General features: G+C 38.4%; 1 protein-coding gene across 2 annotated transcripts in view; it reads right to left on the bottom strand.

Annotated features, from left to right (window-relative positions):
• Positions 1-21,039, bottom strand: part of AIG1 (androgen induced 1) — a 237,631-nt gene that overhangs the window by 151,560 nt on the left and 65,032 nt on the right. For both annotated transcript variants that reach the window (XM_055311010.1, XM_055311011.1), the window contains one exon: positions 5,392-5,493. In XM_055311010.1, the coding sequence (XP_055166985.1) occupies positions 5,392-5,493 (102 nt within the window). The remainder of the gene's footprint in view (positions 1-5,391; positions 5,494-21,039) is intronic.

Here is a 21,039-nt window from a genome sequence, read left to right as displayed (position 1 = left end):
CAAGGATGGTAAGTACCACGATAGGGACAAAGAGCAGGGTAAGGGAACACTGGGGACATGGGGGTAGCTGGCAATACCTTCACAGTGAGCCTTACTGAGAAGGTGAGCCTGAGCAAATGAAAATTCACAAGGAGAAAGCTATGATCAGTAAAATGAAATGTGAAAAAGCTTACACATGAGAACCATATGCAGTAACTCTGAAAGTATCTGCCTCACTGTAGATGGAACTCTCCTTCTTGCTTCTGGGTCTTTGGGGTCTTATTTGTTTTCTTTAGGAGGTCCATTGGGAGTCTTAGAAAGTGGTTCCCAAGAAATTTCTGACCTCTGTTCCAGTCTTACTTTTATTTTTGAAAATTTCCAGATATCTTCCAGTTACTTTAGAATATATTGGGAAAATGAGAAAGGTCAGTTTTTTCATATGAAAAAGAAGATCGTCTTCTCTTGTCCAACAGCTTATTTTGTGAAATATCCACTATCAGGGTGGCACAGACTCCGTAGGTCATGAAATGCATAATCTCTGTGGCCCAGAACTGGAAACTTCCCATAAGTTGTGTTATTTAACAAAAGAATAACGTCAAATCTGAGTTCCTGCAAAACCAGTGATCATCCAAAGAGTATTTAATACCTTCTCTTTTGGGAAAGATAAATGTACAAAAACTTTAGTAATTACCAAATGTCAAAATAATATTGAACAGAATAAATAGTCGCCTAAATTAAAGTTCTCTTGAGGATCAGTTACATACAACAAGAACAACTGTCAAATCAAGCACGAAGAGAGGTGGGGTTTATTTTTTTTATCTCCTTATAAATTATATGGGGAATGAACAACTGCTGTGATTATAAGAATATCTAGGTCATGTATGCTTAAAGATCTGTGATGATGATAGTAATAATAATATCCAAACTTCTGCAGTGCTTGGCATTCTCAAAGCATTTTATAAACATTAATTAGGTCTTCACTAAGCAGAGACACTGTCTCATTGTTGGTTTTTCCTGTTACAGCATTGCTGAGAATCTGCAATCTTAATGGAGTTTAGATATTTCTTTATTTATTGATTTTAATGTATATTTATTCCATTGACAATGTTTTAAACTTATAATCAGCAGAAGAGAAAGGTTCAGTGATCTATTTTTGCAGCCAAGAAACAGGCCAGAGTAACAACAGTGCTTCTTCTTATCAGAGTGAACACAGCCTACCAGAGACTACTCTGTTGCTTTGTGGATTTGTTTTCCTATTCACTTTCTTTTACCTCAAACATGACATTTCTACCCTTTAGAAGTGTGAGTATTTTTCTCATCCTAGCAGGGTATTTTGCATTTCATAGGTTTTCAACAAATGTTTGCTAGATTAAATTAATTCAAACCTTAGCCCTCACGGTTGCAGCCATGCAGACCCCAACCACGACTGTCCATGACCATTCTTGTGACATTTTGAAAACGGACTCATTTTGCTGATATCTCTAGATATAGAGAAAGATATAAATGTAAACATGATATTCTTCCAAGTTTTGTTTGTTTGTTTTTAGAGAGAGAGCGCACACAAGTAGGGAGGTGGGAGAGGGAGAAAGAGAATCTTAAGCACACAGGGCTCCATCTCACCACCCTGAGATCAGAACCTGAGCTGAAATCAAGAATCCAACACTTAACCGACTGAGCCACTCAGGTGCCCCAACATTCTTCCAACTTTCAGAAACAAACACATAAATATGCTCTTAATCACCAATGCTTAATAAATGCCTAATGGGCATCATGTGCTGTTCAAACTGCTGGAAATACAAAAATAAATAGGGCTGCAGGGATAGAATAGTTCTTGATTTTTGGAGACTGAAGTGATTCCAGTTAAATGTTTTATATTTTATAGGCTGATATTTTTATTTATAATAAATTAAAATTTTGTGTGTATGTAACTGCTATGTAAATATAGCCTGGAGATAAGATAGCAGTTATAGAGCGAGGTTGTATTACTGTTGTAACTCATCTATTTACCCATTTCCTCTTCTCTTCTCCAAAAAAATTCTAAGACTACTTGCTGGGAGAAAAGAGGTATACAATAGAAAGGAAGAGATAGGATACTTCCCTTTAGTTACAATCCTGTCTAACTTATGGGTACTTTAGAATAAATCGAAAGGAAAGTCCTGGGAATTTCAAATCCTGTCTGTTTTATTTCATGCCTGGTTTCTTGTACTAATTTTGTGCTGGGCAGTTGAGTGCTGTAAATTCAAGACTGACTTGGTGATGTCTTCTTAAGTGGTGCCATGACAGACTGATAAACTGCATCTTAGTTTGGTAGTTCAGGGCTCTAGATCCCAAGAGATTATATTGAGACTCTTCAAACACGAAATGTGATTCTACACATAAGAATAAGGTATATTCTCTTGCAGAATTCCTGTACTTAGAAAGATCTAGACGGGCAATAGTAAAAGGCCTAAGAGGCCATAAACTACCCACAGAAATATTTAAAATTTACAAATTAAGCTTGTAAAATATTAAATATGTTCTGTCTTCCTATATTATTAAATATATATTTCATCAAACAAAATTAAAAAAATATGACTGGATGGGTGAGTAGCAAAGTAAAGACACACAGATTTATCAATTACAAATGTGTAAGTTATAAATTATAAAAATACATTGTTTAATATAATATAAATATTCCAAAAATTTATTTTCTTGCCTTCATTTCAGCAAATTCACTGAATATATTGTTATAATGGAAATTTTCACAAAATTTAAGCTCTATTTATAATATCAATGTAAGGTATTAATTAATAATAAAATGGAGGTATCTGGGCTGCTCAGTCAATTAAGCATCTGTCTTTGGCTCAGGTCATGATCTTGGGGTCCTGGGATCCAGCCCTGTGTCAGGCTCTCTGTTCAGCAAAGAACCTACTTATCCCTCTCCCTCTGCCTGCCACTACCCCTGCTTATGCTCTCTCTCCCTCTGTCCAATAAACAAAATCTTTAAAAAAATGAAATAAAAAGATAAAAATATAATTATAATCAAAGTGTACATAATTTGAATGTTTTCATCAAAATACGAACATTCAAATGAATGTAAAGATTTTTAGCAGAATTATTTTCATATTTTTAAAATTAAATATTTAAAATTATTAAAATTAAAATACAAATTATAATTAAGCTTTTTAATAAAGTGAAAATGTTTGATTTATTAGTATTTCACAAATATTTTTATACATTTTTATAAAAATTAAATTATTCATGGTTATAGCAGTTAATATTCATATTTTAATAGCCAAACTAAAGAATCAGCATCCGATTTAAAGTTACATATATACAAATTTAGAGTAACGTAAATTAATACCGGAAAATATTCCTCAGCAACCATATGCAACTTCTTTGTTAGTAATTCTGGAACCATGTACTGGAACATGAAGAAAACCAAAGAAAGGTCATTCATCTCTACTAATGAACAAAATTCATTAGGAAAGAATCCACTGAGTTATTATCTTAGAGGATTTGACATGTCAATTCATTTATCTTTTCCCTTTCTGATATATCTGTATCACTCAAATTCCCCTTAAATTTTTAAGTAGTGTTTGTCTCCAAGAGTGAGAATTTTAATCCATCAAAGTGAATCAAGGGGAAATTCTGAGAGTCAAGGTATAATTCTAATGGCCTCATCAGTACTTAGAAACCATTCTTTGGAAACATTAAGTAGCACCTGCATCTACAAAGGTTGTGATTTATTCTCTGACCTAAAGGTAATATTGTGCATCTGAGGTATATAGATGACATGCCAAACAGTTAAGGCCTGTCCTCAACAGCACATTATGCAACCACCGGTTGCATTCAAGGGCATTCAAGTCCCTCTTCATGTTGTTAATTTCTCACTGTGCTAAACCTTATTGTAGATATGTACTTATAGGAAAAAAACATAGTATGGTGCTGTCCTCGGTTTTAGGCATCCACTGGGGATTTTGGAATGGATCCCTCTCAGATAAGGTGAGGGAAATGACTGTATACTGAATTCACTCATCAATCTAACAAATATGTATTGATCCTACTACACATCAGGTGGGTGGGTGGAGTGCTGTTTGCACTAGGAAGGTAACACTTGTGTGGGGGATACAGATGTGTCAGTTGGAGATTGTGAAGGTGCTTTGGAAGCCTAGCTGACAGGGAGCTAACCTGGCCTGAGAGTGTAAAAAGAGACTTCTAAGAGATATTCTACAAGCTAACAAGGGTTCTCCAGTAAAGAATAGAAGGCATGTGGGACAGGGGCATGAAGGCATGAAGAGCCAGGGTTATGAAAAGGTCACAGTCAAGAAAAGTCAAAAGTTGGAGAGGCACAGAGTAACCATATCAAGTCCCTTAGATGGTAAAATGAATCTGACAAGACCCAGCTTATGTGTTTGGAACCAGAAGAGAGGTGCCACGTTAATCTTTCAACAGTGTGGTTCTAATTGGACTCAAAGAAAATGCTAGTTCTCTGAGATATGCCACTTTTGATGAATTGGCTTAGGAAAGAATTAATCAAGCCCCTGAGTACAGTAATGTTTGTTTGTTAGCACACACCACTTCTCTCAAAATATACCAGAATTGGGGGCAGAAAGGAAACTGTTATTTTGGACCTATGACGTGCGATTCTAGCTCTTCGTTCCCCTATAATTTCTGTGATGGGTTGCCCTTTTCACTAGGAGCACCCAGTGACATAGTCTAAAAACTGCTGTAACCAAAAAATGCAGGCTTCTTAGTTAATGACAAAACTGCTCAATTCCAGAAGCAGAAAGGGAAGGCAACATAAAATTTCTCTGCAGAGGATGTATCCTCAAGTCTTGCAAGGTGACATGCAAACCATTCAAAATAATTGATTTGAAACATGTGAAGGCAACACCATGGCTAAAGCACTGGAAGGAATCAGAAGGAGAAGAAGGGAAAGAGCTAGCCACCATAGGCAAATGCCCTCCATGGGCACAGCCTGCCAAGGACACTTCCAATGCCTACAGCAGATCTCCCAGAGAAAATAATAGTCTCATTGCTCCTGCGGAGGAAATTCGCCCAGTGCAATAGTTACTTCCAATACAATCCCCTGACGTGAAGTGGAGGAACCACAGGGCCTCGAGAATTGTATAGGTGTGACTAGGTCCTTAGGTTCTAATAAGGGACAAGTTTTTGAATGGCACAGAAATTAAATTCATCCATGGAATGAGCTAGTTGTATTATCCAACAACACCGACATCTTATAAACTGTGGATTCATCTACTACATAGTTTTAATAGTGACCAGTTTCAAGGGAAGATGCTTTTTATTTACATGCAGTATTCTTTTCTAATTACAATCTTTCATCCCTATCATTGCACAGCCAGTTAGGTACATTCTATGAAAAGCCTAAATTTAATGAAAGGAAATTATTTGTTTTAGTCCACTCACCATTCCGTGATTCAGCCACCCTGGGATAAAATTATCAAGCAACTTCGGATAAATCATCTCTCTGTCATAGGCATAAATGATCCAGAACACCGCTACAACGAACTGGAAGGGAAAAGAAATCCTTTATTTCAAATTTACAATATACAATTTGTTTGGTTATCCATTGTTCAAAGAACTCAACAGACTGTACTCTATAGTGAAAGATGAATTAGTAAGTCAGCTAATGACTGGAAAGGGATTTCTAACTTCACTCCATTAGTGGTAACATGTGGGGTCCTTCATCCTTCCTTGGTGTGCCTACTGTGTTCTCTCAGGCAAAGGGATCTGTTTTCGAGGGAGAGATAAATAATCTGCCTGTCATCTGGAACAGCTCCCTTCTAGGGCTAATTGTGTTGGTCTGAATCCTCTCAAGAGGGTTTAAAAGTTCACTGGTGGTTTTTTGGATCCCATTCCCCACTGTACAGAGTCAGCACACATTCAAGAAACTGTAGTGGATTTTCCTTGAACCCATCATGTGGTTTAAATTAATCTTCACATTCTCAAGTTTCCATTTCACCACTAACAGCATTAAAATCACTGCTATATAAAATGTCCCAAAGTCACATTTCCTGCAAATGTATTAGTTTATATAGGCTAAGCAGGGGCTTTGGCTGTACTCAAAGCAGAGTATATGGAACACAAAGGAAGAATCCTAATTCTCTTGAATAACTTACATGTTTATCTGGGTTCCTGAGGTTTATCCTGACCCATCAGCAACATAAACCATCCAAAGAGAGTACAGTACTCGATTTATTCTCTTATCTTTGTTCAAACTAATGGTGACAGAAGTTCAGATAAAATAAAGAAATGAATGGTCCAAGGTCTTAACCTTCAGCATAGAATTTGAAAGAAAAGGCAAATACTACATAGTCAATAAATGTGGTGTGGAGAAGGGAGCTATCCCAGAGGGAAGGATCAAAGTCTCTGCAGAGTTATGTCTCATAATAAATGCTACAGTGATAAAATGCAGATAAATATTAAGCAGAAACAATTTTTATCTCATTTCTTGTAAGTCGTCCATACCCCCACATTTTATTAATAAAAGTAGTAAATATTTTAATGCCACTTTTCATAAAACTTCCAACGCAAGCTAGTAATCAGAAGGGTTCCAAAATTCTTTTCCAAGTATGTCAGTTATGACATGGGTAATCGTAGCCTGAAAAAAAGAGTTCACCCTTAAAACCTAAGATGTTATGAACATTTCTCATTTCATAAAACATATTGAAAGATAATTACAACAGGCAACCAGAGATTACACACATAGTTTCAATACCGGATTGGAGTCTCCAGTTATTTATCTTGCTTTGGGGTCAACTATTTTCACTCAGTTGATAAATGTACAAGATGGGAAAAAATATTATTAGCTTAATGTTAACTATAATTAGGATCTTTCCAAATACAATGAATTATTCACAACTTTGGTTTATTCACTCCACTACAGACTTCAAGTATACTGAAAATCACTGTTACCTGGCCTCAGACTTCGGCACCAAACTTTATAGCATTGCGACTCAAAATGTAGTCCCATGGATCAGTAGCCTCCATGTCACCTGAGAGCTTATTAGATTTGTGGAATGCCACGTCCTATTCTGGTATGCTCTGAATATGCATTTTTAATAAGATCTTGGGGTCATTCATATCCACATTAAAGTCTGAGATGTCGGCTCTGGAAGGCCCTACTCCAGACACCTTGAGCCTCTTCCCCCACTGAGGGGGCAGTCACAGAGCCCAGTGGCTGGTTTACCAGAGCCTCCACCTCCTTTTTCAGACCACATCCTGGGAAACTGTGATCCTGCAACTTCCTCCCCCCAAAGACACAAGTATGCCTCAGTGCCTGTGTGGGTCTCCTTTCTGGGTCTGACTGGAGGACTGACTGTACAATCAATGTGTATACACACCCTAACCTACAAGGTGGTTAAGACATATCTGTTTCTGAAAGGTGAGAATAAGTTTTACATTTAGTCTGGGAGTCTACACACAAGCACGAAGCTACTTTAATCCTGGATGGAGCCATTGGTGGAAATCCCTTCACCTTTGCCATGTAGTGTAATCTAAGCTGGGGTGATGTCCCATCACATTCACAGGTCCCCTCCTACACTCAAGGGGAGGGGATTATACAGGCCTGCATCAAAGGAGATGCAATCATGGAGCCATCTTACAATTCTGCTTACCATATGCTTCCTCTCTTTTTTTCCAAATTGTTTTGGATATTTTAAGAAACATTTCCATTTAAATTTTAGAATCTCAGCTTGCTCATTTCTACAAAAATATCCACCTAGAATTCCGATTATGACTATACTGAATCAATATATTCAATCTGGGGAGAAATGGCATCTTCACAAATTGAGTCTTCTGACCCAGGGACATCATTGATGTCTCCATTCGTATAGGTCTCTGGTTTGCCAGTTTGTAGTTTTGAGTGTATGGATCTCACACATATTTTTAAAAATTTATCACTAAACATCTCGTGTTTTTTTTTCATGTTATTGTAGATAATACTGGATTTGTTTTTACATTCTTTGCTGCTTATGTATAAAAATACAAATGACTTGTATATTGACGCTGCATCTCCTATCTCAGCCAAATTTGTGTCGTTTGAGTAGTTCTTTCTTTCTTCCTTTTTTTTTTTTTAAGATTTTATTTATTTATTCATGAGAAACACACAGAGACGCAGAGACACAGGCAGAGGGAGAAGCTGGGATCATGCCCTGAGCCAAAGGCAGAAGTTCAACTGCTGAGCCACCCAGGCATCCCAAGTAGTTTTCATAAATTATTCTAGATTTTTCTATGTATGTGATCTGCAAATAAAGACAAGCTTTTCTTCTTCCTTTATAATGTGTATGCTGTGTACTTTTTCTTTTCTTAACTGTCCTACCTACAAACTTCAGCACAATGATGACTAGAAGTGATGAACTGTGAGTACTCTCATTTTCTTTCCCACCTTAGGAAAGTGTCCAGCCTTTCAACATTTAAATTTGATATAAGCTGCAGCTTTTTCTCAGATGTCTTTTATCATGTTGAGGAAAATCTCTCCTATCTTTCAGTTAGGTATGTAATGGACAAGTACTAATTTTTTTTTCAGATGACCTTGCCGTAGATCCTCAAGTGACCAGATAGTTCTCCTCCTTTATTCTGTTAATACAATGAATTATATAGATTTTAAATGTGAAGCCAGCCTTTAATACTTGGTCACTATGGATTATAATTTTTATATACTGCTGGATTTGACTTGCCAATATTTTGCTAAGAATTTTTCTCCTGTCTTTATTCATACAGTATATCAATCTATAGTTATTTTCTCATGCCTTCTTCTAATTTTGGTGACAGGACAATGGTGGCCTCAAAAAATAAACCAGGAAAAGCTCCCTCCTCTATTTTCATGGGACTCTGTGCAAGATTGGTATTATTTCCTCCTTATTTGTTATGTATCTGGACTTGTAAGTTTTCTCCTGAGAGTTCATTGTGAATTCAATTTTCTTAATAGATACAAAGTTTTCGGGTTTTCTGCTTTTTCTAGAGTTAGGTTTAGTCATTTTGCTTTTTTGTGGAATTTTTTTCATCTCATCTAAATTTTTGAACTTACAAAGCTGTTCTTACTATTCCGCTATGGAATTCAGTGAATGCTACAAATCAGGTATTTATCTACCTGGAGAGCCAGCTGTTAATTATTTCCTAGCATATCAGTGTTGAGAGATATTTTCTGTTCACTATAAATGATCATTCATGGTGCCCCTGCCACATGGAGAGCATTTTGGGGTCAGTACTTATCGGTGCAATTTGATCAACTCTTTCACCCCTACTGTATATTGAGGGAATTTCATGGGTTATCAAAAGTGAAGTGACTTTCAAGAAAATGTGAGTCACCTTTCTTAGTGTAACACTAGAAGGTCAAGAGGCCCAGCTAACTGAATAATCAACCTTCTAAATAATTCTTGAGATATAAACACAGCACAGATGGTGGCTTCTTGGCTTCATGAACTGATATCCTCTTGATAGTATGGTCATCAGAAAACCCAAAATAAGTCTGAACTCTACCACCAGGGCATGACTATGAAACAAAAATAGGTTCTCTTGGACAGGCTAAGTGCCCCTGAAATGTTCCACTATTGTGGCCAGCTATTCCTCAGCATGCACCTGCTGCTTCTAAGCTGCCAGGCCCAGAATACTGTACTTGAACTCAGAGTAGAAGGCGCTCAGGCACTTCCCAGTTCTTCAAGCTTCCCAGACAAAGTACTTGTGTTACAGCTGGTCGTTGAGGCCTCATCTGAACCCCTGGAACAATCAGAAATGAATGCAAAAGAAAACTGGATTCACGCTTTGTCTCCTTCTGTAAAGAGCCTCTTCTATAGTATCCAATAGAAGTTGAAATTAATCAGCTTTAGTCCACTTCTAAGAAGAAGCTTTACTGATCAGTGAGAATTTCTTTGGAATTTAGTAAAACTGATTAGAGTGCAAAGGATGTTGCAGAGAAACGTACCATGAAGGAGGTCAAAGAGAAAAGTCACTAATCTATAGATTGGTCTATAAAGGCCATTTATCATATCTCAAATACCCACTGTTGAAGCAGGGAAGCAGAAAATAAATGAATACATCTTTAAAGTCTTCAGCTTCAATATGACATGATCCTATGAAATCCTATGAAATTGGTTTTCCTTTAAAAACTAATCTGTAAGTACTCAGCCTTTACCAAATACCTATGGGGGAAAAATGAATTCTGTTTCAGGCTCTATTACTTTGTGTCCAGATTTCCTTGTCATGATTTGTTTTCCCCCCATCACTTCTTTCTGTGGTAGCATTTGCTGAGAGGTAATATGTAGACATGTTTCCAGTTAGGCTTTCTTCTTCCAAACATATAAAGTGTGAGGAAAAAGTTGCATGTTCTGGATGCTAGCTGGCTTCTTCTCTGATGGTCTCCAAGCAGAGAGAGACTCTCATTTTGACAAGGCCCTTAGCTCCCCACACTCTAGGTCCAGGAGATTCCGAGTCCCAACATGCTTTCCTGGCTGACTTCCTTCAGCCATACCCTCAAATTCACCAATGTACAGCAAAGCATAGGCCCCTCTGAAATGTTACACTATCTCTTGTTCCAGAGTGCACTTAGTTTCTAGTACTCATTCCTGGAAATGTGACATAGAATTCCTCTACTCATAATTATGAGGCTGTGAGTAACACCACATTTTTTTTGTTGTTCTGTGCACTATGCTCAAATTACCTTAAAATCAGAATCTGCATTTGTATTTGGAGAGTTTCTATAGCACACGTTGCTGCCTTTTTTCACAGCCTTAAACTATAAATCTTTGTGGTAGAATTGATAATTTATCCTTATTTACCTACAGTTAGGTCCTTAATGGGCTCTTCTGACTGAGTAAATAACCTGAGCATAAAACCTAGCTCCTAGAGTGCCCATATGCCTTGACACCTGGCTTTCTCTGTGACCTCAGATTATACCGCATTCTCTCCTGCTCCCTAAGCTCCAACTGGCAATCCATTCCTAAAACTCATTAGGCTCTTTTGTGCCTCTGGGTCTTCGTATTTCCTACTTTTTATGCCAGGAATTCTGGCACCCCATTTTCATCTGGCTGCACCCACTGCCCCTTCAGGTCTAGCTTAAGCAGCACCCCTTCGAGGACGCCTTGCCAATGAATCAATTGCCTCATTATTTCCTATTGTTGACGTTGCTATAAAATAAGTTTTTGCTGTTGTTCAGTGGTTGGCTCTTATGAGGAGGTGAAGTGTCAGAGAACAGGAGCTTGTCTGTCTTGTTCCTTGCTCTTTTCCCACTGATTCACACATAGCATGTTTATGATAAAAATTTGCAGAGTAAATGATAAAGATGTATTGGTGCTTCTTGTATGTGTCAGGCTCTGCATCTTCCATAGGAGCGATCACCTAAAATTCCTCTTTTATGTTCTCCATATTTTTTGTCCTCTATGAGAAAGAGAAGCCCTGCTTTCCAGCATTATTCTTCTATCCCATCTCTTCTCAGACTTTTTACCTGCCAGCCCCTCCTTCACCTGCTTAAGTCTTCTATCATCCTGACATAATCCTTCTCTGGATTTTTGGATTAAGATGAAAGACTAAAGGCTCTCTTTCCCCAAATTAACCGAACACAAGAAGGAGAAACAGAGGTGAAACCAATGAAGTAGGGAACACCCATAATCCAAATATCACTCTTTTCAACAGGCTAAGTATTAGGAAAAATGAACCAGGACAGGGCAAGACTGATTTAGAAACAAGATTCAAAGATGTCCTGCCCGAGTGAGCAGAACAGAGAGGTTGCTATAGGCGGTGCATCCTAAGAGATACTGAATGACCCTTGCTGGGAACAGGAGGTCTGAGATGCATGGGAGCACGGGGAAATGTTCTGATCCCTGCTTGGCTTCAGGTGTCAGAAATGATGAAGTTAAATGTGGAAACGGGCCAGTATGTCATCTCTGCAAGAAGCAGGATGTGGGTATGTTATGGTAAATGAGAAAGGATCTGGGGTAACCAGCCTGCATGAACAGCTCATGCTCACCTAATGAACACAAAGCTTCCGGTCACCATACAAAATGGGTTGTGATCAAAATGAGTCCAGAAGAGAGAAATGAGTGCAGCCCAGAAAGAAGCCATTCTCCAAAGGAGGTGGTGATGGAAAAGAGGCAGAAATTCAAGCTGCCCTAGCTCAGCTCCCTAGCCTGTCTCCAGTTCTATCCTTTTGCAAATAGCTGGCTCTGGAAGAACAGACCAATTTAAGGATGAGTAATCATAAGAAGAGAAATAGCATGAAATGTATTCATAAATACCATGAGAGGGAGAGAGGGAGAGAGAGAGAGAGAGAGAGAGAGAGAGAGAGAGAGAGAGAGAAAGTAGAATATGACCCCCCCAAAAAAGGGCAACTGAACATTACAAACCAGAAAAATTATTAATGATCAAATAATTCTCCATGAAAGAAAAGAGGTCAAACATGAAAATCTGAGATTAAATAAAGAAGATAGAGCAAGAGAAGAGTGGAGAGCTTAAGAAATAAAGTATAAAATATAAAACCACATAAAACTGAAAGTCACATTATAAGCAGTAAAAGGAAAAACTGTCTTTGGTAAAGACAGTGGGGGTTTTGCTTTCTGTGGTACCATGGACTAGATACACTGAAAAACTTTCCTACTGTGAAACACTAGGTGCTAAATAAATTACAACAAATATACTTTCAAATATATTGCTGAGCGGACAAGAAAGGAAGGGAAATCACTGGGAGTTAAAAAAAAATAAAAAATAAAAAAAATCCCATACAGACAAGAACAGAACAGGGAAGAAACCAGAACAGTAGCATAGAAATTGGGACTACCCTAGGGGCAAATGCTTATACCAGAATTAGAGTGCTCTCTGGACTGTGGTCACAGAGATGGATGACCCCAGCCTTGGGCCTACCCAAACTGGTGGAGTGGGCTACTGCATCCATGGGGTTTGTCCCACAAAGGGGCCAGAGCTTCAGCAGAAGGGTAGGCTGGAGGAGGTGCTCTTCATCAGGCTAAATAAATTGCTTCTATTCCTAATTGCTAAGATGTTTTTAATTAAAAACATTTCATTTCACTGAATTTTGTGCTGCATGGAGATCATGAGTTTTCCTTCTTTATCTTTGTAGTCACACAAGCTAAGTGTGGTCATTTGGCAAGGTCTGCAAAGTCAGAGAACAGCTTTTACACTTGTATCAAATAACTGAGGTGGATATTGGAGTGCTTCTCCCAGATTCCCTCTGCAGGGCCCATGTGTCCATCCCCCAGATGTTGGGAATACTGTGAGATGCATCTCTCATTGGGAACTGCCCTCGGCTGCAGGGAACTGCCTTGCCCGAAGGCATGCCCCTTCCCTGGGTGGGGTGAAGGGGGCACAGTCTAAATTCAATGACTGACCAACGCCAGGAGGCCAGCCCCTCGGCATCCATTTTGGACAATTCTGAAAGGTCATCCCAACTCTAGAGGTCCCAGGATGCCCGTTACAAATGCAGTGTGAGTCATCTCCTTCTACCCAAAACTGCCTTCCTCACTTCGAACAGGTGTTTCTCCCAAGAGCCCCCTTCTTCTGCATGTACTATCCATCCTTGAGCTTGTTCACAAGGCCAATCTAAGACCATGCATGCATGTATGAGTGCCACAGACAGACATATTGAAGCCTGAAAACACTTGTAATACATCACCATAAAGAAATGTATCAAAAGTAAAAGCTCTTTGTCATCTCGCCCTATAGAGATAGTCCTTGTCAAAAGGATAGGTATTCCCTTAAAAAAGGTCTTTTCCTACACATGTAAAGAGTATTCCATTCACTATTTTAGAAAATTAGATCATGCTATAACTAGTCTTCTGCAATGTTTTAGCTTAAGAACGTTTTAATAGTGATATCCCATTTTTCTAAAGCACTTCCAATCCCATACTGCATGATTATGCATCATAATTGACTTAAGCTTTCACTAATGGATATGTATATTCATTCCAATAATGCTGCAAGAGTACATTATGTGTATGTTTTTGTGCACCTATGTGAGTATCTCACAGGAATAAATTACTAGAAGTAAAGCTCCTGGATCTGAGGTCACCATCACCTTTTGAGCTGACTCTCACAAAGGCTCCTCTGTCATTCCCTCCTCTCAGTGCCTACTGCTTTTACACTAGTTCTAGGCCACACTGTCCCTATTCTGGACTCCTGCGGTAGTTCCTTGGCTAGAGCCACGGGCATCAGTTTTCTTTAAATTCTATCCATGCTTTATCTTGGCCTCGAGTTATCTTATTAAAAACGCTTAAAATTTCTCAGTTTAAAACTTCCAATGGCTTCCCCTAGCTTGTAGAATAAAACCCAAACTCCCTTTGTGATCTGGTCCCAAATTTTCTTTCCAGTCCCCTTCCAGCTTCTTCCAGGAACCCAATCAACAGGCTACGTATAGTTTCCCAAACTCACCACACACACTTCCAAGTATCCATTCCTTTGTGCTTTTTGTAACTGCAGCTTGAGATCCATTACATTTTTTCCCCCAAAATCCAAGCTCTATCAAGTGTTACTTTCATGGTAGAGTTGACCCCGCCTCCTAAAACTCCCCTGCAGTTTTCTCATCCAAAGTAATTACTTCTTTCCCTGACCCCCCTCAGGCCTCTGCTTATAACACCAACCCATTCAACTAACTCTTAGACATCCTTTCACTTGCTGACCCCCCTAACCTGCTGGAAGGCTCCATCTGCCTCCCAGGTCCCTCATCTGCTGCTCTTTCTGCCTAGAACGCCTCCCACCAGTCCAGCCCTCCCAGCTCATCCTCACTTGTAGAAGGGGTTGGCAATAGCATAACCTCCAAGAAGCTTCCCCTGAATTGCCCCTTTTCCTTGCTCATGCTCTCTGAGCAGAATCTCGATGGAAAAAGTAACAGTGTAATCACTGGTTTCTCTTCCCAGTGGCGCATGAAGTTGTTGAGCACGGAGAGCAAGGACCACCAATTTCCCCTCTGTTGTACTGTCATATCTCCCCTGGAACTTTGTATGTTTATTTCTTAGCTCTCTATTTGGAAATAATCAAAGACTCACAAGAAATTGAAAAATAATACAGAGAGTTCCTGTGTATCTTTCACCCAGCTTTTCCTAAAGATAACATCTTACACACACTTAGGACAGTTTCAAACCAGAAAACTGACATTGGCATAATACTATAACTAAACTATAAACCTATTCAGATTCCACCAGTTTTTACAGGCACTCATTTTCTGAGGGCTGCATATTGTACTATGAAATTTTACTACCTGTACAGATTGGTGTAATCTCTACCACAATCAGGATTCAGAAGAGTTCCATCATCAGAGAAAGGCCATAATGCTATCTTCTTAGGGTCACACCCTTCCCCAACCTTAGCCCCTGACAACTATGGATCATATCCACCACTATATTTTAACATTTTGAGAATATTATATAAATGTAATTTTTCCCAGGGCTTTATGAAGGCTAGTTTACACCTATTTGGTCTCTACTATGTATAGGTGAGGGACTTCACAGGCAAAATATTATTTAAGACTACTCTGAGGTAGCTACTATTATTCTTCTGGCTTTATAGAGGAAGAGATTAGCTTTAGAGAGATTTTAGTGACTTTCCCAGGATCAAAAAGTGGCCAAGCCATAATGTGAGGCCAGACAATGAGACCCCAGAGGCAACGCTTTTAACCTCTCTTAATATATCTTCTACATAATAGTACATACTTCTGAAGCAATTAATAATTGAATGAATGAATGATTAAATGACAAAGACTATATCATTTCTAAGTCCTCTAATAAGGCCTGAATATAACAGGAATTCGATGAATGTTTGGTGAGTAAAATGTTTGGTTAATCATCCTAGAAAAGCCAGAAAAAAAGAAAGATGGTGACACATGGAGAAAAATCAGCAAGTTGCCCTTCTGGATCAAACATGACATACAAAACCATAAAACAGGAGCATGGAATACAGAACAAGTCAGGAGACTCATTTCTTGTCTTTGCTAGTAATAAATGCATTAATGGTATCTCAAGCATCTCAACAAGGATTATTTGACCAGGTTCATCCTCCCTCTGGCAAATTCATATTCACAAGATAGAGAAATAGAACATCTGATGGCCAACAGATGTTTAGGTTTTGTCTTGCACCTTGGAGTCATGCTCCCTTCCTTACTCAAATTTTACTTAATAAGCTCCTATCTTGGGGATCCCTGGGTGGCTCAGCAGTTTGGCGCCTGCCTTTGGCCCAGAGTGCGATCCTGGAGTTCCAGGATCGAGTCCCACGTCGGGCTCCTGGCGTGGAGCCTGCTTCTCCCTCCTCCTGTGTCTCTGCCTCTCTCTCTCTTTCTCCCTATGTCTATCGTAAATAAATAAAAATAAATAAATCTTAAAAAAAATAAGCTCCTATCTTATTCTCATGTCATCTTTGGGATGCAAGTCCTTTTCCAGAATACCAGCTTATGAGGCTGGGTGCTTATGACCTATATGTCCTTAGACTCTGTGCCCAGTGTCATGCTGGGTATCATCCCTGTACCTACAGGCTGAAACCACACCAATCAGGCCACATTCCTCTGGTTCTGTCTCTTTTCAGAGTCTCATCCATCTCTGCTTGGCCTGTTTCAACACCAACTGAAACATGGAAATGCCAGCTTTTATGTTTGATTTTATTTCCCATCAAGTGAACCCAAATTGCCTTGGGGTGGCTTCTAGTGGTAGCATCCTTCTTTTGAAGGTTTATTATACTACATTGACAGTATCCTGGAGGTTGCGGTTAGTAAGGGGATATGCACTGTGAGGAGGTTGCGTGTGGAGAAGATGAGTCCCTAAGGTTGGAAACTCTGTCCCATTTTCTGGTCATCTGCCAAGCTACAGAAAGAAACAGGAAAAAAGAAATACTGAGATCTGACTGATACAATAAACGTGAATCAGGAGTAGTTGCGACTCAGTTGGTAAACTAAAAGGATCAATTACCCCTGATTGCACAGATGGAATGAAAAGTGCAATTAGGTACTCAGAAAAATGCATAGTAATATAGCCACTGCTAAGACATACAATGGAAACAGTTAATGTTCTTTCATTCCACAACGGTATAGGTTAACCCTGGTTAACCCTGATATATTTGGCACAATCATTTCTTGAAAAGGGACTTCAAGCTAAGATAACTCCTATTATGGAGACACTGATACAAAGGAGAATTGGTAGGAGTCATGGGTGAATCCATTCTCTAGGTAAGCCATATGGTAAAAAAAGGGAATCAGAAATTATATATCCTGCTATATGGTGGAACAAACGCTCTGAACTCACACTCCTAATGAAAACCACCACCACCAAAAAAAGTAAAAAAAGGCTTAATGAAACATTCAGGTAATTGTGTATTAGTTTCTCTTTCATCCATCCAGTGTTCTTTTCTGCAAATACAAGAAAAAAGGTACATACCTGCACTTATAAATGCCTATATGTTCGTATCTGTGTGTGTCTCCCTTTCTTAAATATATATATCATACAATATAACCTTGATTTTGTTGTTTCATAACATTCCCAGGAAACATGATTAAAATAAACCACGATGTGACAAAAAGTAGTGAAACTACTGATGTCAAAATAAAGTTAGTGAGAATCACTAGGAGATCAGCAAGCACCAGAGGCCAGCTTTCCTCCAAAAGTATCTGTCAAACCACAATGACCCGAACCTTATCTCTGGTTGCTCTGTGGAATTCGAGAGATAGGAGATAAGACTATCTCCAAGGTGGGGAACCCCACTAAGGCTTCCACCTAAAGCTAGTACCCCAGAGGGTTTTACCTTCAGTGAAAGGGTGACCCTCAACTTAGCAGAGAGGAGGGCATTAAGAAACATGCCTGCTGGAAACTTAGCTCTGTATTGAGAAGAAAGAGAAATTACCCTGGAAATTCGTAACCATAAGATAACCATTGGAACATCAAGATAGTAATCATGTGGGTTTGTGGCCTGATAGGAATTTCAGGAAGATGCAGTGATCTGAAATGTGTATTCTTTGTAAGTTCAAGTTAAGAATATAAAAATTTGCCACCATTTAAACCAAAAAGCAATTCAAAAAGTTTCAGAATAGTGGTATCTTATGGGTCATAGCCTCTGGCCAAGGTGCAATTGAGTCTGAAATCAATAAGAGAAACATAAAAATCCCTATACATTTGGAAATCTAAAAACAGACTTTAAAAACTTGGGGATCAAACACAAAATCATAATGGACTCTAAAATATTTAGAAATAAATAGTAATAAAAATCATAGATAGAATTTTTGTGGGATGTAGTTAAAGTGTTAATTGAGGGAATTTTACAGATTCCTATACTTACAGTAAAAGAGAAGAATGTGTAAAAATTAATGAATGAGGTATCCATCTTCACAAGACAGCAAAGACTAGCCAAATGAAATAGAAAACCAGCATACAGGAAAGGATCAATGAAGCACCTGTATAGGTGCAAGAAAAAAAATCTGATAAAATGTGGCAATCATTCTTGATAAGAATTCTCAGCAAACAAGGAAGGGAGTAAGGAGTAAGGGACCCCAGGCCATGCTCAGATTCTCAGGGGCAGAGGTGACTGACAAGTTGTGGCACACCAGTATTTCATTGCAGCATACCATTTGGGGAGCTTTTTTCCTGGAGAATTTCTTACACATGTGGAGCAGGAGAATGAATGTACAAGAATGTTTAAAGCAGTATTGCCCAGGACTGCCAAAAACTTGGAGACAAGCCTAATATCTATCAATAACATAGATTTCTCTGATGAAAATTCTAAAGACAGGTCAGTTCTTTTAGGAAGTCAGAGTGTTTTCCTCTTTTGTGCAAAGTTCAACACTCAAGTTCAATAAATCAGTTGCTGATTCTCACCAGAAAATAAAATATACATCCACCACCTCCAAATTTTCCAGAGGAACTAAGTTGGAAATTGTCGGTGAGGAGTTTGTAGCAGAGCAGACCCATTTCTAACTTATGACATAAACTCTACCAATAGTATATTATTTTCCTTTGAAGGCTTTTACCAGTATTTGAACCTTTCCCTCTACCATCTACTGCTTTCATGAACCTTAAGAACTCCTTCTGGGATTTTGGATGGCATGACCATACACACCCTGGATATTTCAAGAACTTGTACATCTAATCTTTTGAATGAGTGTTTGCAGTGGAGCAGTGTAAATCCTTTGCTAAAAGATGCTCTCATCTCTCAGGACATTCTCTGTGATGTGGGGACACTTTTAGGGCAAATGGAAGGAAGCTGACACTCTTTGATTACTTGTCATCTCTTGGGTACTGTTCTAGATACCCTGTGTCTTTCATTGTCCTCCACAATAACTCAAGTGAATTAGGTTTTGTTGAGCTCTTCACATTAGAAAACCAAGATTTTGGAAGGCTTTGAAATTTGCATTAGGAAGTGGTGGGCCCAAAATTAAAACCTACATCTTTCTCCAAGGCTCATGTTCTTTTGAGTACATCTGGTTACCTTATACCTCACACAGGTAAGATCACCACCATAAGGTGGATCATTTTTGCATTCTAATAACTAACTCTCCTTTTAATGGTTCAAAGTTTTAAATCAGTCCATTTTAAATTGAATTCCACTTCAAAACAAATTGCACAAGGCTTCTTTTACCCTCTGTCAGTGACAAGTAAAATAATTAAACATATCCATAAATGTTACACAAGACTATTTTTATTATGTTAGAGAACCACTGCCAACCAAATAGCATTCATAGAAATTTCTTTTTCAAAAAACTATTTAGACCTTTTGTCACATAAATCATTGAATAATCAAACTCTTGCTCTCTCTCTTTTTAACAAAAATGGACAGTATTCTATTATTAGATAGGATTATATTAAAATGAATATCCACAAAGCAACTATAAATACATAGGAGAGACATCCAGTGAACTACAACTTGAATTTAAAGTTACCACCTGATAATAAAATTAAGAAAAATCTAATCTAATCAAAGTTAATTAAGTAATTAAAGCATCCTTTTGTAGAAGCATCCTTTTAGGTTGGCTATGGATCAATGACTGCCTATATTCAGTGTCTTGAGAACAGTATCACAGTGGCCTGATCAGAACACCATTGTAACCGTGGAATCTGAAGCCTGATTAAATGAATTATAGGCTGCCCCAAGAAGGATATGTTAACAGGGAAAAGTGATCATCATACTGAGTAGGCTTATAGTTATAACAGGCAAGAATGGGTCTCCAGCTTTGCAGAGAGGACAGGCACCCCTGGCCACCCAAGGTAGCATTCCAATCTACTAGTCCGCATCAGCCTAGTAACTTGACCACCTGCCATTAATATCATCCAGTCACTGCCCCTTGCCCTGAATTTGAGTTTAGTTGTTTTGTGCTAGAGAGTTTATGTAGATTTGAGTCTGCCTGACATTTTTTTTTGTCATAAATTATTCAATTATCCTTCTGAGCTAAACTTCAATCTGTAATCATTTAGTTAACATGAATTCATTGGCTGAGAGAAGGATCAGCTTAGATAAGTTTGACAAAATTGAGTGTCTCGGTCTTTGGCCCTAGGCTACGGTGACATTTGAGTAGTGTCTCAATACATAAGGACATCCACAAATGGCCACTTCACAATCTCTGGATTGCTAAGGAGATAGGAGAAGAAAAAGTCTAAGGTTTTCTTTGTTTTGTTTAATTTGGATTATATACATAAACAAACTAGGAAGATACATAGAAATCTCTGTGCATAGTTTGCAATGGGAAAGGTTGGTATATTTATTTTTGAGCATCATATCAACTGCATATCAATTTTATTTCCTCCTCTAGGAATAATTTAACCTTTAAGTTTAGAGCATAAACATCTGTAAATGACAATACATTTGCAAATGAGAATACTTGTGATATTTTCTTATTGTAAAATATATAAATGCTCATTGTGGGAATCTGTGTGGACTTTTGGTTTTGCCCTTTAGTTATTCTATGATGATCTATGCTGTATAAACAAAGTGGAAGGAGTCAACAAACAAATGGTCACCTTTGAACCAAAAGGGTTCAAAGATGCATCTATGCAGCCTGAGCATCAGCACTCTATCTGCCCATCAGACCCTTGGTTTCAGCTCAGGTCACGATCTGAGTCATGGGATCGAGTCCTGCATCTGGCC

Source organism: Nyctereutes procyonoides, unplaced genomic scaffold (assembly GCF_905146905.1).
Source record: "Nyctereutes procyonoides isolate TBG_1078 unplaced genomic scaffold, NYPRO_anot_genome, whole genome shotgun sequence".
NCBI lineage: Eukaryota > Metazoa > Chordata > Mammalia > Carnivora > Canidae > Nyctereutes > Nyctereutes procyonoides.
The sequence above is the reverse complement of the archived record's forward strand: the minus strand, read 5'-3'. Positions and strand labels throughout refer to the sequence as shown.